The sequence below is a fragment of the Podarcis muralis genome, chromosome 3, assembly GCF_964188315.1.
Source record: "Podarcis muralis chromosome 3, rPodMur119.hap1.1, whole genome shotgun sequence".
NCBI classification, from domain to species: Eukaryota; Metazoa; Chordata; class Lepidosauria; order Squamata; family Lacertidae; genus Podarcis; species Podarcis muralis.
In genome coordinates this window covers 12,730,056-12,747,316 of record NC_135657.1, presented here as the reverse complement: position 1 = coordinate 12,747,316, position 17,261 = coordinate 12,730,056, and the positions used below count along the sequence as shown (strand labels likewise).

The 17,261-nt window shown below is 41.7% G+C and overlaps 2 protein-coding genes across 5 annotated transcripts in view; one reads left to right on the top strand and one right to left on the bottom strand.

The window, feature by feature from the left end:
- Positions 1-17,203, bottom strand: part of ASB3 (ankyrin repeat and SOCS box containing 3) — a 47,054-nt gene extending 29,851 nt beyond the window's left edge. For 2 of the 3 annotated variants that reach the window (XM_077925444.1, XM_077925447.1), the window contains exons 1-2: positions 16,718-17,203; positions 15,218-15,288 (exon numbers count right to left, since the gene is read on the bottom strand). The gene's annotated coding sequence lies outside the window, so the exon portion shown is untranslated. The remainder of the gene's footprint in view (positions 1-15,217; positions 15,289-16,717) is intronic. The other variant, XM_077925445.1, reaches the window with a different exon arrangement.
- On the top strand, positions 93-13,135 carry CHAC2 (ChaC glutathione specific gamma-glutamylcyclotransferase 2). 2 transcript variants are annotated; one of them, XM_028725074.2, is made up of 3 exons: positions 93-457; positions 6,638-6,673; positions 11,454-13,135. In XM_028725074.2, the coding sequence occupies exons 1-3, from the start codon at positions 230-232 to the stop codon at positions 11,841-11,843; spliced, it is 654 nt and encodes a 217-aa protein (XP_028580907.1). In that variant the 5' UTR covers positions 93-229; the 3' UTR covers positions 11,844-13,135. The 2 variants fall into 2 exon arrangements, with proteins under 2 accessions (XP_028580907.1, XP_028580908.1); XM_028725075.2 differs by lacking the exon at positions 6,638-6,673.
- Positions 17,204-17,261: the final 58 nt, after the last annotated feature.

The following is a 17,261-nucleotide window of genomic DNA, read 5'->3' as shown; positions in this document are numbered from 1 at the left end:
GGATGCTGGGAGCTGTAGTTCAGGCTGGCCAACCCAGCGTTGCCTTTGACCCGCAGGCTCAGCCGCCTCTAGCGGCGACAGCCCGAAGGAGAGGCACGTGGCCCGATCGGGGAGCCGGCGCTGGAGCCGCGGAGGCTGGGGGGCTCTCTTTGGGCTCGGTCGCTGGGCCGAGCAAGCCGCACTACAAGCCCCAGGGTGCCTTGCTGAGCGATCGCTGGCCGGGGAGAGCATGCAGAGCTCCGGCAGCCCCCAGCAGGGCCGCCCCCTGCCTCCCGATCGCCGGGAGAGCGAAGAAGGAGAGGAGAGCGGCGGCGCGAGAAGCATGTGGGTGTTTGGCTACGGCTCCCTCATCTGGAAGGTGGATTTCCCTTACGAGGACAAGATGGTCGGGTACATCACGGGCTACAGCAGGAGGTTCTGGCAAGGCAGCACGGATCACCGCGGAGTGCCGGGCAAGGTGAGCGGCGAGAGGTTGGGAGAGGATGGGGAAGAGGCAGGCAGGCAGGCAGGACTCGGGGGTACCTCGCGGTTCTCCTTCCGTGGGAAGGGCGCACTGGAGTTTGGCGGAGTTGCAGAGGACTGAATTGCGCCGCCAACTCATCGCAGAGGCGCTGGGCAGCTAGCCCCGCTGCCATTTGCCCGGTCACCGCAGGTACACAAGACGGCTGTCTCACAATAAGAGTGTCTCTCTGTTTTCCCCGCGCACAGAGAAGTCCCCAGAAACCAGACGCGCTTTCACACTTACAGCCCAGCGCTCATTACCGCTCGGGTTTACTCTTGTCAACGCACAACCATGTGGGTTTTGTAACCGTTCACTTTCCTGCAAACATTTTCCACGCAAATACACACGCAGGCTTTTCTCTCTCCATGCCACGCAAAAGCCGGTTAGCAAATCAGTGCCAACCACCGATGCAAGATGCTCGCATTTTCCTGATTGTGCTGAAAGGGGTGGAATTGAGCCTGGCACGGTTCATTTCCGAAGCCGGTACGAGAGGACAGTAGATGAACATTAGAGAGAACATTTGAGGATGTTGGCACAGTTCCCAAGACGGTTCTTCCTTGTGTACCTTTGCTTAATTGCTGTACATTGGGTCACCTCTTACATAAGCTATACACCCTCAGCCGGTTATGCTAGGCACCAAACAGGGCGGGTTACTATTAAACTTTCTTAAAAGACCAGGGTGGGTGTTGAGACAGACAGACACACACACACACACACTTTATAGTTAAGCAACTTTTGCAAACCTTTCAATGAGAAGACTCTGGCATTGTTCAAGCCTGGGGTTTGTCCCCTATTTTGGGGAGCACAAAGGATGGGTCGCTGCATTATGTCAGCATCTACTGCACCTACTTTTTCTTGAATATTTGTCAGGAAAAAGTGGAGTTTTAATCTGGGTATATCTGTTAGGGTAAACAAACAGAAGTCCTAGTTTGTTTGTTTTTCAAAGAACATTATAGATTCATAGCCCAATCCTCTGCATGTTTTCTCAGAAGTAAGTCATGCTGAATCCAATGGGGTATTTCCTGAGATATCTCAGATAGAAGGGAGAGAGGTTATGTTGGTCAACTTCCTTTTCTTAGGCATAAATAGGTAAGGTCGATGTATGTGTTTGGAAGAATCGCAGAGAGCACTGTAGTTAGGGGGGGAATGCTCTCCCTCATCAAAAACTCCCCACAACTGGAAACCTAGCACATTAGGGAAGGTTCTAGCCTAGTCTCATCCCTAAAATACTCATTCTTTCTGTGCAGATGTTTTGATGTGGAAAAGCAAGCTGCCATGGATGCTCCACCACTGGCTTCCCAAAGTGGCATGCTAACAGAAAAATACGATGCAATTCTTCTGAACGTGTAACTCAGTACTTACACCAAGAATCTTGGAAATAGCTATGTTGAATCCCATGTGGAATTGCAAGCTACTCCCTGGCTAAACTCCTCCCCCCCCCCCCATATTTTATTACAAGTGACATAAGCAGGTATATGGGTTTCCCTTCTTACGATGCTGGAGTTTGTTGAGGCCCAACGCAACGATTCTGTAGTTCTTGCCCCTAAAACTCCCCTTAAAGCACACCCTGTGCTCTCATTTCCCCATTCTTCTGTCAAGGCTAATGTTGCTGTTGTCAAAAATTCAGATGGAGGTGGGTGGTTCTCAAACTATTTTATTTCTTTGCATGGGGAGCTTGCTGTGATGAAGACACAGATCCTCCGTCCTCTTTTATTTTGTATTACCTGTCCAAATAGCTAAACTTAGTTACTAACATACCAGGTAATGTCGCTAATGCAGTTATCAGTACAGCTTCTCCTACAGTATTATATTCCTTATTTTCCATTCAGTACGAATATAATCCTGCCTATAATGTTGAACCCACTGCAAATCAATTTCATGAATGACTTCAACTTCAGATATTGAGTGTTAAGAGGAAAATAATTTCTGTATACTCTATCCACACCATTCCCTGCCTTTATAAGCTACTATCATGTCTCTCTCGCCACCCCTACATTTTTTTTCTTAATCCCCTCACTCTTTTTTAGAGATCCTTTTCAGAGTTTGCTTGGGATTTCACCATCCAGGAAAAATTGGTAGTGTACACAAACTTGTCTAGATCACTGTTCAGAGATCTCCTTCTCTCTAGCGAACATTGGCCCAATAACAGTGTCTTCTTCTTCTTTTTTAATACTAAAGTGCATTTAGAATCATAACCATAATTATATTTGTAGCATTATCTTCAGCTTCAGGTCACAATTGATAAAATTAAGGCTGTTAGCTACTAGAAAAATATCTAAGCAACTCACATCCATTCTAGCTAGTGTTTGTATGAGTTTCAGTATGCTATTAGCAGTATAAAGAACATAAATATTTCATCCACCCATCAGACGTTTGTGCATCCCAAATTTCTGAGGAACTCTCGGAAACTGTTCCATTTCATGAAAAGTGCATTTTTAAAGCTACCTCAATGGAAATAATAGATTTTAAAGTACTTTGAAGTACTTTGAAACCCGATGTGCTTCTCACTATACAAGGGCTATAGAGCTTATATAATTCTAAATAGCATTTGTTGAGCTAAGGAAACAATGGGGTCCAGAAACGTCCAGAAATCTAAGAGAATGGCATTGACAGGGCTGGGCTATGTTATTTACAGCTGCATATGCGGCAGATTATTCAGCCATCAGAAGTACTTAGCTGACTGTCAACATACATGAAGCAACACTTAGAAATAATCGGCATTATTTTGTGAATGAGAATATGCCATATTGTTGTTTATTACAGCTTGTGCCTTTCAGAACCCCTTACTTTACATTTACCAAATTCACATCTCTAACCTGTAGTCCTTAAGATAGACTTCTGGGGATCATTTTAAGGTGCATCACAATATTTTGTGAAAACACAGCCATAAATACAGAAAAATGCTAAATTGATATAATGTATGTTGCATTTTTTCTTTTGTTCTGCATGAACAAGAAGTTTGCAACCAAGATTAAGATTGACAATCTGACTCAAACTGCAAGGCAGACAACAGCTTGTTTTTTAAAAAGAAAAAACAGGTACAACATGCAATTCAGTTATTGTACAAAACATTATTAATGACTACTCTGGGTAAAATTGTCTCTTTAAACAGCCAATTGGATTAAACTGAGCCAAGTGTCGATTAGTATTTGATGTTCAGAAAATATATATAAATGACTGTTCTTTAGAAGAGCAGGGAGACAGTAACTACATACAAATTCTAGTGTACCTCATTCTTATTTCCATTTTGTTGACAACAGCCTTAGGTCACATAGTGAGTTAACTGAGGTTAGACATCAGCTAAGCAGCTAATCAGTTATATTAAGGCCGATTCTGAGGACTGGTTCAGATATAAGATCTGGTGCTAAATTCCTTTGCTAAATACCTGGGGAGGGTACCCAGTTCTCAGGAACATACTGTACATGCAAATACCACCAGTGAATGAAGTTAGCATACTGAGATTACTTTAATGAACCTGTTCTCAAACAACATGTCTGCACAAAGCTTTAATATTACCTAGGAATCAGGGTGTCCCCAACTAAGAGGAAAAATGTTTCTGGTGATAAAGACAAAATTTAAAAGTACGTGGTTTACTCTTTTATAGACCATGCTCAGAACTGTGTGTAACCTATGTTAAAAAATTAAAATTCTGCACCCAAGCACTTTTAGTTTTGCTCCCAGAAAAAAAAAAAATCACAGTTTTATTTTGTGTACAGTTCTGCAATGTCTGCCATTTTAGATCAATCATTATGGTTCTTGATTGTCACAGACAAGGCATTGACACACACATGCACACACATTCTGTCTCGCTTGTAGGATTTCAGCAGGTATTGCTCAATCACTTCCAATCATATTTCCATCATAAAGGCTAGAATTTTACTTTTAAAAAAATACAGGAAGCTGGGTTCTGAGCCCTTTACATTCTGGAACTTTTCTAGATTTAGTAATATCCAACAGCAAGTAATTGACTGCTCAAAAATGTATTGTGCCTAGTAGTTTTTAAAGGTTAAAACAAAAATCTGTTGCACTCCAACACTGCTTTAAACAAGCATGATACAACCTAAAAATGGGAGAATAAAAAATTATCAATGGCAATGCCAAAACTTTCAGGAGAGAAAATGTTAGCACAAGACTTATTTTATTTTTGGACTTGGGTTGCTGTCCTATTTTGTTTCCATAAAAAAAAAACACCTTCTGAAATGGGTAATAAAAGAACAATACTTTTTCATATCAAAAAGGGAAAAAAGCTTCTTGCTTCCCCTTCCCAATATAAACACAGAAAAATAATCAGAGTTACACTAAACCAATTTCTCTAGCACATACGGATTCCACAAAATCTGTATTTAAGAGTGCAATGCACTTGCCTCCTAAAAGGTAATACACTAAATAAAACAGTAAAAATAATAATTCCACGGGGGGGGGGGGGGGGGGCAGGTTGCAATATATCTACCACATCAGATCAAAGGTCCATCTAGTTTAGTATTCTGTTTTCTCCAGTGACCAATTCTATCTTGGCTTATTTTTTTCCTAATGGCAACAGAACTCCAGCAGCTGCACAGTAATCAGAAGTCAGAAATTGTTGTGCTAAATATCTCACATATACAGTAGTTCAAAAGAGTCCTTAAGAACATGTGAAACATAGGTGAGCATTGCAGTTAAAAAAATTGTAACTCCAATTTGTTAACCTGCCGGTTGGGTTTAACACTGCTTAGTCCCGCTGAAGCCAGCAAAATTAAAAAGAAATAAATCCAAATAATTAACTTCTAAGCAGTTTGTAGATTTGGCTCTAGGCACATTGGCATTTCTTCCACTCATGCCCATTTTTTTCTTTCTGATAGGCACTTTCAGTTGCTGTGAAGAGGACTGAAAGAGTATTAAATGATAGGAGGTCTAGAGTAAGGCTGCTGCCCTGCCTTCCATCATTGCTCACTTACAGAGAAGGGACAGGTGAACAGGCAGAGGTACAGCAGGTCCAGGGGACTCCCCATGTTAGCAGCAGACCCTAGTTATGTGCCCAGCCGTGTTATCCCATGATGCTGCCCTTTCAAAGACCATAGGGCACAATTCCTTCAGATGCATCCACGTCCTTCACCTCACTACCATTATGTTCCAGCCAAGCTGCAATATGGGCTCTGCAGCAAACAGATGGTCATAGTTCAGCTAGCTGGCTGCTACCCACCTCAAAGGGTCAGGGCATGTATGCCAACATTTTAAGCTGTGGCAGCTAGCCTGCCGCTCTCCAGACAACTGTTGGGCTACAACTCCCATCATCCCTGACAGTGGGCCATGGCGGCTGGAGCTGATGGGAACTGGAATGCAGCAACATCTGAAGGACTTTTAGTCACTTTTGGCTTAAGTAATACGCAGTTTGGCTCTAGTCTAGGGTTATCTTCTCCTTTTCTTTTCTCTCCTCTTGTATTCAAATGCACCACAGGGAGAAAGTAGGCCTGCTCATTCTAATCCAGAATAAGGACCCGGCCCAGTTTGGATATAGTTACCCATATTGTATGTGTCACATTTTAGCTGTCCCTTCTTCTAATGTTCTCAATGTGGTTTACATATTTCCCACCCCCTTATATCCTCATAACAAGTATGTGTGATAGGTTAAACCAGTAAGTGAACTAGTCCAAGACCAACCACTTCTGACTCAGGATTGAACCCAGTTCTCCCCAGCCCTAATCAGACACTGTAACAACCAAACCATGCTAGCTCTGTTATCCCTGGTTAGAACGGTAAAATGTAAGTCCAATCCGTAGTTGGGAAGAGGAGGGAGCATGCAATCCTGTGGTCCATTCCAGGTTTTTACTCCCCAATTAACTTTTGAGTTGCACTGCATCTGCACTAGCTTCAAGACACAACTTTTTGGTCAGTGTTATGTAAATCACTAGAGAAAGCGCTAGTAAGTGTTCAGCCTTTAACTGGGCCATGCAGTTGTCAGGCTCGTAGTGTGTCTGCCCTAAGCACAGATTTGATACAGTACCACGCAACATCAGAAATAAAGGTCACACTCTTCCAAAAGGATTGTATTGGTTTGATAGTCTTGTGGTCCTCTTTTTAAATATATATATATATTTCCATTTTTGCTACTGATTTAATACTAAAAACTTTTTACTGTGATATTTCTTTTAATTTTAGCCTGGAAGAGTTGTGACACTTATTGAAGATCCTGAGGTATAGTAGATTCTGTTTTTATATACCATTTAGTATATACATTCTTCCGGAAAAACTCAGAAGCATATTTTGATAATACTGTACAGCTGTATTTCTTTAATTCTGAAATACAGAAAAAGTAACATGGGCTGCAATCCTATGCACTTACCTGGGAGCAAGCCCTACAGGACACAGTGGGACTTAGTTCCGAGTAAACATGCATATAATTTTATAGTTAATAAAGCTTACAATTTTTATCCAGAGAAACTCAAGAACTATTTATTTAAGCCCAACCCGTTTCTTCAGATATATGTTCCTTCCCAACAGTACGCAAGACTGTTTAACCAGGGGTAGTCAACCTTTTGGAGCCCATGGGCATATTTGGAAAAATTATAATGGGCAGCATACCCAGGCACACAACATTACTTGCTTGCTCCTGCCTTCTCCACCATCAGTTAGGCCCGAAATAAAGTGTAATTTGCTTGAGAAATGCAGCTGGAGAGGGTTAACCCCTCCCCAGCTACAATCTCCATAAAGATCATCCTGTCTTGAGTTGTAATTATGCTTCAAGTAAGTTTTCCATTGGCTACAGAAGACTTCTTTGAAGCTTAATTGCAATGCAGAGCAGGATGATGAGGGGGCCTGGGAAGACTTGGCGAGCTGTGTGGCAACCACACAGTTTAACTCATTTCCCAGAGGAAGCTAGTTCATATGTCCTTGAAGAGGAGTCTCTTGATTCACACAGGCTGGCCTCTAATAAATCAATTCCTGTGCACTTTTGAAGACTCCTGTTTTCTGTACTTGAGCTTCCATGTAGGCCACACAGGAGGGGACTTCCTCTCCTCTGAAGGCAGCATGGCAACATAGGCTACTAGCCTCTTAGGAGGCTAGCAAAAATAAATAAATGCAGGCTACTGACTTTTGTGGCTGCAGTAAACCTAACAGTTTGACACTGCACCAAAAGAAATTATGACCTTCCCTTCTCTCAGTGATTTATGTAGCCACAAGACATTATATTGCAGCCAATGAGCCTCTTTCATCATGGTTGGGACATTATCTCAGCAAGCTGCTGTTAAGTCTGTGATTGCCCTCGGAGGGAGGGAGGGGTGTTTAAACATCTTCCATGCATTCAAAAAATGCTTCCTTGACCCAAACCTGGCCACGGCTATACAGAAAGGGAAAGAAGGCTTTGGCCTCATCCATCAGCCAAATGAACAAAAGCCACAAACAGCTGTTTAACACCAGCAAGGGAAAGACAGCCCGGCCCACACTAGACACCATTGCCCATATATAGCGTAACTGTCCTGGCTTGGAAGAAGTGATCTCCTCTTCTACAAATAATAAAAATACGGAAAACGAACAAGAATAAAAATGGCCAGTTCACCCTTTATTTTTCTTCTAATGTGTAGCTCTACCTGTAGATTTCAAAGGGGACTGGGGAGGAGATATGGCAAGATACACTCGCAATATTCAGAGACCACTTTTTTCTCTTGCCTAACCTGCTGGTTATCCAAGGCAGATTCAACACCCCCTCTAAAATGAAAGATACACTTTTGATCCATAATTCCAACACACACTTTAGTAGTTAGGTATACTCTTCATTTTAAACTCTTTCCCCATTCCTAGCATAGCTATCAACTTTTATGCAAGAACTTTGATATCCATACCTCCTGTGAATTTGCATGGTGCTTTAAAGGTATTTTTTGATCATTGCCAATGGCAGAATGCTTTTATTTTTATTACATCTGTTAAAATCTGCTTGGAATACAATGTGAAGAGATGAACAGAAAGGTTCCTTCCCTGTGACTTGCTGAATTAGGTGCAGTGTAGTAGCTATTACTGTAATTCTCTGCACCATGATAAGCCCTGGTGAACACTGTACTACTTATTCCAAGAAAACATGCCTAAGATAGGACAAAAAACAAGGGCCATGAAGTTTCTATTTCAAATTAGTGGTGAGCTTAAACCCCTCTTTCAGTCTATTTTCTGCCCATCTTTCCTCTTGCAATATGAAGGTGAAGGGTGAGCCATTTTACCAGACTATTGCAATGGTTACTGAGATAATGGCTGCATTCACATGTCATACTAAGCCATGGTTACAGTGGCGTAGCGTGTGTTGTCAGCACCCGGGGCAAGGCAAGTAATTTGCGCCGCCTAACCCGTGGATTTTAGTAGGGGCAGAGAGCTGCGAGTGCGAGTGCGCCCCCCCCAGATGTTGCGGCCGGTGCGGCCGGCCCCCCCTGCACCCCCCACGCTACGCCACTGCATGGTTAGGACACTGTATGAACCACACAAGCTGTGGGTTTGCATGCTTCCATCCTGCGCAGCTAACAGCAAGAATTGGGAAGTTCTTGCTTCCAATTAACTACAACTCCCTGTGTGATTTAAACCAAGAAATGTGGCTGTTGCTAGTCATGGTTAATTTAAACAAACCAGCTTCAGAAACCAAATTCAGAAGTTTGTTTGAAATTAATCATAGCTTAGCTTTTTAAAATAACATGCCTTTATTATCTTAATCAAGTAGGTCTCACCACAACACTCACAGTTTGTATCAACCAGTTTGCTATACAACCATGGTTAATAATAATAATAATAATAATAATAATAATAATAATTTATTATTTATACCCCACCCACCTGGCTGGGTTTCCCCAGCCACTCTTAAGGTTAAGGCAAAGTAAAAGCTTTACTCATCCTCCTGGCCACCAGGTAGGAACACACAAGCCTGGTGTTTGCTGCCACTTGTGCATGCCATGTTAAATCATGGTTTAGTATGTCAAAGGTGTAAAATTCAAAATAGCAGTATTGTTGTTCTTAATATTTTAGCATATTCGTCAATCATCCTTTTGTAATGTGGATGGTGTTGCATAACCAGCCATTGTTGCTCTCCCCTGGACTTTACCCACTTTCACTGTAGGCAGTGACACCACTCATTTCTAAATGTTAAGAGCAGATTTGAGTGCAACACAGCTTAGAAACTGAAACATGGAACTTTCCATTTGATCGGAAAAAAACTGCTTGAATCTCAGAAAGTTTCCCTGTAATGCTAACACTGAATTGAGATCAATGTAATAGCTGCTATAGACTTAAACCATTTTTTGTAGTTGACAAGGCCAGCAAAATAGAGCATAGTGTCAGCCATTGTGAATTTTCTGTACCTTTCTGGTATGTTTTTTCACACTGCTGTGCAGTTGGGACCCCATTATGCTAACAGACAGATTCCTCTATAAGCAAAGAATAGTTCAGCTTGTGTGTGTTTTCTCCCTCTACTGTATTTGTCCTGGTAAAACAAACTAATTCAGATCAATGCAAATAACAACTTTTATATCTATAGTCTGTAAACAATCTTCAATTATTAGTGTACCACTAAAAGTGCAGTAAAAATAAGAATAAAACTTCTAACTAGCAATTTTCTTATTTCATTTTAAATATCACTACACTAGCATAATCAGACCTGTTTCAACAGTACGTACAGTACTTACAGGGTTACATGTTAGCTTAAGCAGGGTGAAAAAGCAAGACAAGTCTGGAAAAAAACAAGAAAGGGGGATTTCCTAATATTTAACAGAGTTACTAACCACACACCAGATAAACATAACATTGACTATCAGTGTTTCCCAACCTTGGGCCTCCAGCTGTTTTTGGACTACAACTCCCATCATCCCTAGCTAGCAAGACCAGTGGTCAGGGATGATGGGAATTGTAGTTCAAAAACAGCTGGAGGCCCAAGGTTGGGAAACACTGGACTAAGTCACTTTTAAACAAACTAATTCAGATCAATGCAAATAACAACTTTTATATCTATAGTCTGTAAACAATCTTCAATTATTAGTGTACCACTAAAAGTGCAGTAAAAATAAGAATAAAACTTCTAACTAGCAATTTTCTTATTTCATTTTAAATATCACTACACTAGCATAATCAGACCTGTTTCAACAGTACGTACAGTACTTACAGGGTTACATGTTAGCTTAAGCAGGGTGAAAAAGCAAGACAAGTCTGGAAAAAAAACAAGAAAGGGGGATTTCCTAATATTTAACAGAGTTACTAACCACACACCAGATAAACATAACATTGACTCACTAAGTCACTTTTAAACACAGGTCTCTTTTAGGCCAGGACTAGATAGTACATGGCAATAGCTCAGTGTGGTGTAGTGCTGAATTATGGCTGCAGAGACCAGGTGCAAGTTCCCTCCCAGCCATGAAACTCACTGGGGGGCCTTGAGCCAGTTGCTGCCTCTCAGCCTAATCTACCGCACAGGGTTGTTCTTAGGATAGAATGCAGAGGGAGAGAGCTATGCACGCCACCTTGAACTCCTTGGAGGAAAGGTATAATATAAACATAATAATAAATAAATCTTTGCCAGGTAATACCTTCCTTCTGGTACCTTTCCCCCCTGATATAAGCCTGTGTGGGAGGATAAAGAGGGGTGTAGGCTCTCCATTTTCCCCTACAAATACCTGACATGTCGTCACCAGGATTACCCAGGAAATACGGATTTTGGAACATGTAGTTTTAACTTTTACACCTATTTCCTGGACATTTCATGAAGGAGACATCGCATGTATGCACTATGGATATAAACTCATCTGAAAACCTTTCAAGCAGGGATGTGACCCTCCAGATATTGTTGTTGCACTCTAACTCCCATCAGCCCCAAGAAGGATGCCAGGGGACAATGGGAGTTGTAGTCACACAACATGCAGAGGGCCAGATTCCCCATCCCTGATTTAAATTGCTTCCTTTTGCACCATTAAAGTGAAGTATGTTTTACCTTCCTGGTTGTGTTCTTCAACAGGGCTGTGTATGGGGTGTTGCATACAAACTGCCACCAGGACAAGAAGGCGAAGTAAAAGCATATCTTGATTTCCGAGAGAAAGGTGGCTACAGGACTACAACTGTCATTTTCTATCCGAAAGATCCCTCAGTGGAGCCCTTTGATGTGCTGTTATATATCGGAACCTGCGAAAACCCCAACTACCTTGGACCAGCACCTCTAGAAGAAATTGCCAAACAGATTTTTAATGCAGTTGGTCCCAGTGGAAGAAACACAGAATACCTGTTTGAACTCTGCAACTCCCTCAGGGATCTCGTGCCAGAAGATGTAGATGAACATCTTTTTACTTTAGAGAAACTAGTAAAGAAACTCTTAGAACAGGAAGAAAGCAAAAATGTCAATTCCATATAATAATCACCTTGTGGTTTCAAACAGTCTCTTCATCATCAGGAGAACGGTTTCACTGATGACAGTAGTATGATTTCAAGATGCTCCATGTGGACTTTGAATATATTAATTTTCATGTTTCATTCAGGGCGCTACTGTCATTGATCAGTAGAAAATTATGTTTAAAGCTATGTCTTCAGGAGTTTAAGGGAGGAGGAGCTTTGAATTTTGGTAAAATTTTAAAGAATGCATTTCTCACAGTTTCTCAGATATGAAGAAATAATTTATGCCCAATTTAAGTTTGAGGGAAATTTTTATTGATTTCAAGTTATTTAGATTTTTCTTCCTTTTAAAAAAAGATAGTTTGGGACTAGATCCTGCACTCAGACAGACTATGGATGCAATCCTATACATATGTGCTCAGGAGCAAGTCTCCTTAAACCAGGCATGGCCAAACTTGGCCCCCCAGATGTTTTGGGACTACAACTCCCATCATCCCTAGCTAACAGGACCAGTGGTCAGGGATGATGGGGATTGTAGTCCGAAAACATTTGGAGGGCCAGGTTTGGCCATGCCTGCCTTAAACAAAGTTAGACCTGCTTTTGGGAGTAAACTTACATAGGATTGAGCTGTATGTGTTACATTAGACCTCAACTACACTTATTTAAGAGCAATCCCAGTGGGACCAGTCTATAATGGTTTGTGGATTATAGCACTGACATGGAAATCCTATGTACACTTACTTGGGAATAAGTCCCATGGAAGTTCAACTGATTTCAAAGTAAACTTCATAGGATTGCACTGTAAGCAGCAGTTATTCCTATGCAAAGACTAGGATATTTTAAAAACAACTCACTACAGGATATTTTTCATTTCGTTCTTGAGTCAGCAGTTAGTTTATATATAAACTACCTGCCTTTTGATAAAATGAGCAAATATTTGCATGAGAAGGAAACTGCACTTTCCTTTTAGGATGTAGGAAGCAATGTGTAACTCAAAACATATTGGTGCCTTATATTTTCATCACAATACCTTTTTAAAAACAAGTTAGGGATATGACTTGAATTTACAATAGCAAGAATGTTCAGAAACTCCCATACTTAATCACTAGGCGTAGTATTTTCACAACTATCCTATGGCTAAGTGCACACACAACAGTGTGCAAGAATTCCCCCCCCCCCCGGTCTATCTTGGGTCTGGTCACTTGTCAGCTTAATCACAGATTTGTATTACATATTTATCAACACTAAATTATCATTAACACTAACTATACCTTCTCCAAACCAGGATTTGCAATCCCCTATTAATATGGGAACTATTGGTGCAGCTTTAATGCTGAACTATGGTAAAAAGCAAACAGGTGGGAGAAGTGCAGAAGCTCACAGCTCACTCCCAATCCATTATCCATAGGTAAGAGATCAGCAGTGTTATGTCTGCACTAGACCAAAGACTTCAAAGGGAACACTGCAGAATAAACTCTTTGAAGATTGCAGGTTACTAGTAAACTGATTTTCAGCAGCACTTACTCTCAAGTCAGTGGCAAGGATTTAAAGATCTGTTCTTTGCAGCCTGTGGTGCTTTGTACTTACATTTCTTAACGAGCACCCCACCCACCCCTATGGTGCATGACAAAACACTTCTGAAACTGGGTGAAGTTTCAAAAGTATTTTTAACATGTCATGGGGGATTGGTTTCAGAGCCAAAGTCAAAATTCCCACTGGGTAAGCACAGGTAGACTGTTGGGGTAGCCTAAAGTACCTCTTTGCATACAGACTATTACGTTTGGGATTGAGATCCAACTTGCATAGCAGGTTAATCTCAGCCATCATTTAGGCACTTCTGAAACTTCTACTCCATTTGCCATCCTTTGTCTGCACAACTTCCACCCAAATGGATGGGCGCTGTGTTAACTTTTCTAAGGGATAAATGATGGCCTCATTATTGCAATAGATTCGCAAAGGAGTTTCCGTCCCAACTGTGAATTTCCTTGCTTCTCATAGTTTAAGTTATTTTCTTTAAGCCTTCAACAGAAGCATATTTTTGTATTTTAATATATATATAGATATAAAGGTTCTCTTCCAAGTGTCAAGTGCTATTCCATTTTCTCATAACAAAATGTGATTCTGTATTTCTTTCCACTGTTCATACTGAAGCCTGTATGACTTTGCATCAGTAACAGAACAATTATTTATGTTTTGTGTCCATAAACCATCTCTCTTCCTTTTTATTAGTTGCTTGTAAAATGTTCCATTGCATTCCTTTGTGTGTGAGAGAGAGAAAGAATGTAACACCTGTTCAATAGACTGAGAAAAATATTTTTGTTGGGGAGTTGTTCTTAATGAGAACTATCTTACTACAGACCATAAATGGCTTCTTCAAACTACATGAAAAAAATTGCTTACAGATTATGTAAGGATGATGGCAGATAACCACTCCAGTCATTATAAAAGCATTTACACAAGAAGGTATTATAGGTTAGTCTTTACCCACTAAGGCTACAATCTCTTCCACTTAAATCAATGGGATTTTACCACTGATTTCTATAAAATGAGGACTTTATCCTAATACAGTATCTTTCACCATGGTCCAGCAAACAATTAAACCAGCAGTATATATCCTAAGAAGCTTCTAAAGTAGCAAACACCATGCTACTATTATTTTTTTCCCTAGCTGAAGGAGTTTTAAAAGCAGTTTGTGGTATGGTGCGGGGGTCTCCTGTTCAAAAGGGGTGGGATAAAAAATTTCATTAGGTGCACTGATTATAGGTGTTTGGATCAGCTCCAAAGAGTGTTTTCATGAATCAGATACAGAAGAAATGACTCAATGAGCTTCCATGCTTGTGTGAATGAGCCATCACAGACCTTGGCATCAGAGACAGAACTTTCATATTCTCTGATGCCATTTCAATTTGCAATACTTTTGAGCCGATTTCTCACATACTACAGCAGTCAAGAATTAAATAGTCAATTTTAATCTTCAGTGAGGCTCCCATACAAAGTGATTATCTAAATGCACCATTAGCAATTGGGCGCAAGCACAGAATGTCACATGAAAAACGTCCTAAGTGGTCAGTCCTAAAACACTCTGCCAAGTCAGTCATTCCCCCTGAAATCAAGGGGGGTCTGCATCTCAATAAACATGATTTGAATCAGGTGCATTGTATTTTCATGGATCCAGAATCACAATGCATGGTATATTATTTTTATCACACACAGTATAGTTCAGAAGCAACTGAATTCCTATCCACAATCTTAGATCACTATAAAACTTACAAGACACACTATGGGAGCAGCAATTTTTATTATATGTCTCAGAAGAACAGCAGACCTAACATATCAAGCACAGTGTATTTCTTTCTCTTCTGTTGAAGAATCGAGTTGTAAGAAAAGAGTCCCTACCTGCTTTGACACACACAAATGTTAAGTTAACATATGTCACCTTCAACAGTCACCGGCAACCTCCAGGGAATCTGAAATAAAGCACAGAAAAGATTGCATGAGCGGAGATAAACGTTTGCTTGAATTACTGTGCACAGATGGTCAGAAGGGAAATCCAGCCGATATAATATGCCCCTAATTATAGCTGAGCCAATTCACAGGGTACGATTGCATATATTTGCATCTCCCTTGGCTTCTTTTGGACTTTTGTGGCTGCATGTCTTCCATCCAGGATTCTGCTTAAGGGGGGAAATAATTGAGTCTGCAGGAACGGGCTAACTTGCTGCTTGCCATACTTCACCCTGACAGGAAAGAGGGAAAAAGCAGACATTTCTGCTCCTGTGCAAGCTATGCACCATCATGCTGACCTGCCGCAAGACCCCCAAATCTGCCTTTCTAGGGAAGCAGCCAAGTTCCACTTATATGGGAACGCTATTCCCTTCCACAAAACGCTGTGAAACAACCAGAAGGGAAGGAATTCAAGACATACATGATCCCTTGTAATCTTTTCTTTTCATGGCAAGGCGATTTGTATGTTCTTCCAAGGGGAAATACGACCCGTGTGACATCGACAGCATGCAAAATAAGATCCACAACACGAAATGCTTGAATTGGCTTAAACCTCATTGTGCAAGAAGATTGTGTACGTACTTTAATAAGTTAAGGGCAACTTACATCAACCCAACCACCTTGCAAGAGAGGGCTGGAAATGTTTATTTTAAAAAAATTAAAATCCTCAAGCAGGAAACGGGTGTTTACTCATCACTTCTCAAAGGCACAAAAGACTGGCCTTGAGCTGAAACATCTGTTGGAAGCCGCCCAGAGTGGCTGGGGAAACCCAGCCAGATGGGCGGGGTACAAATAATATATTATTATTATTATTATTATTATTATTATTATTATTATTATTATTATTGAGAAGGAGCTGTGAAATCTCTGCATTCAGGGCCTGGCCTGGCTGGGTGAAGGCCCATAAAATGTGTTTTAGCATCCTGACAAAACGGAGAGGCTCTTTGGGAGCCTCGTTTCCTACGCTCGGGGTTTTCCTACCCCCTTCATAAAATGCCACCAGCCCAGTTTTGGGGGAATACTTTGCCAAGACGGATTCAGAAGGCGAATTCTGAAAATCCTGAGGAAAACTTAGTTCTGTCCCGCCAAGGCCTGCGCAGACAACTAAGAATATACATCCTCCCCACAACGGTCAACTGACGTCTTGTTTTAATTTCCGGCTTTTGTTGTATTTGTCTTTTTTACGTGTGCTTGTAAGTCGGCTTGGTATTTTTATGTGACAAACAGAACCACGTAAAAGTATACGGCTGCTTCGATCACAAACAGCATTTCCCTCACGGGCTGGGAACGCACTGCGCATGCTCCGACGGGAATGTGACCGCTCCACACAAAACAGCGCCGAACGACCGAACGCCGTCCGTCGCCGGAGGAAAAAAAGGCGGGAAAACTAACCTTCGCGAAATTTTCCGGAATGAGCCGAAGACGGGCGGAGGCGAGGGAAGGGTCAAATGCTTTGCTCGCCTCCGTTCCACTCCCCCGCCCGCTCCTCGGTCTTTTACCTCGCGCCGTCTCCCCAGGCAACGCGCTTGCCGAGCCTGCCCCGGATGTTGATCCAGCTATTTTTTTTCCTCCCCGTCTCTTTTCCTTTAAGAACGGGAGGGCGTGGCCAACAACCGGCCGTAGTGACAAGGCGGGCTTCCAATTGGAACGTTCGGATGAAGCGCATAGAGAAACTAAATGTAAAGAGTGGCACAAACACATGGCAATGTGAGGTTCCGTGTTGTTGTTTTTAAAAAATTCTTTACAGCGCATGCGGGTAACCTGCGGCTGAACTACAAATCCCAGCAGTCCCAGCAAACATGACGGGCGACAAACGGATACGAGGTGCCAGTGCTTTTCCTCACATCTGCGCTTAACAGTCTTGACTGGGAACCAGCTGCTGCGACTGGTGGGCGCCTCTACATTTTTTACAATTGGATTAAAACCGACGCGACGG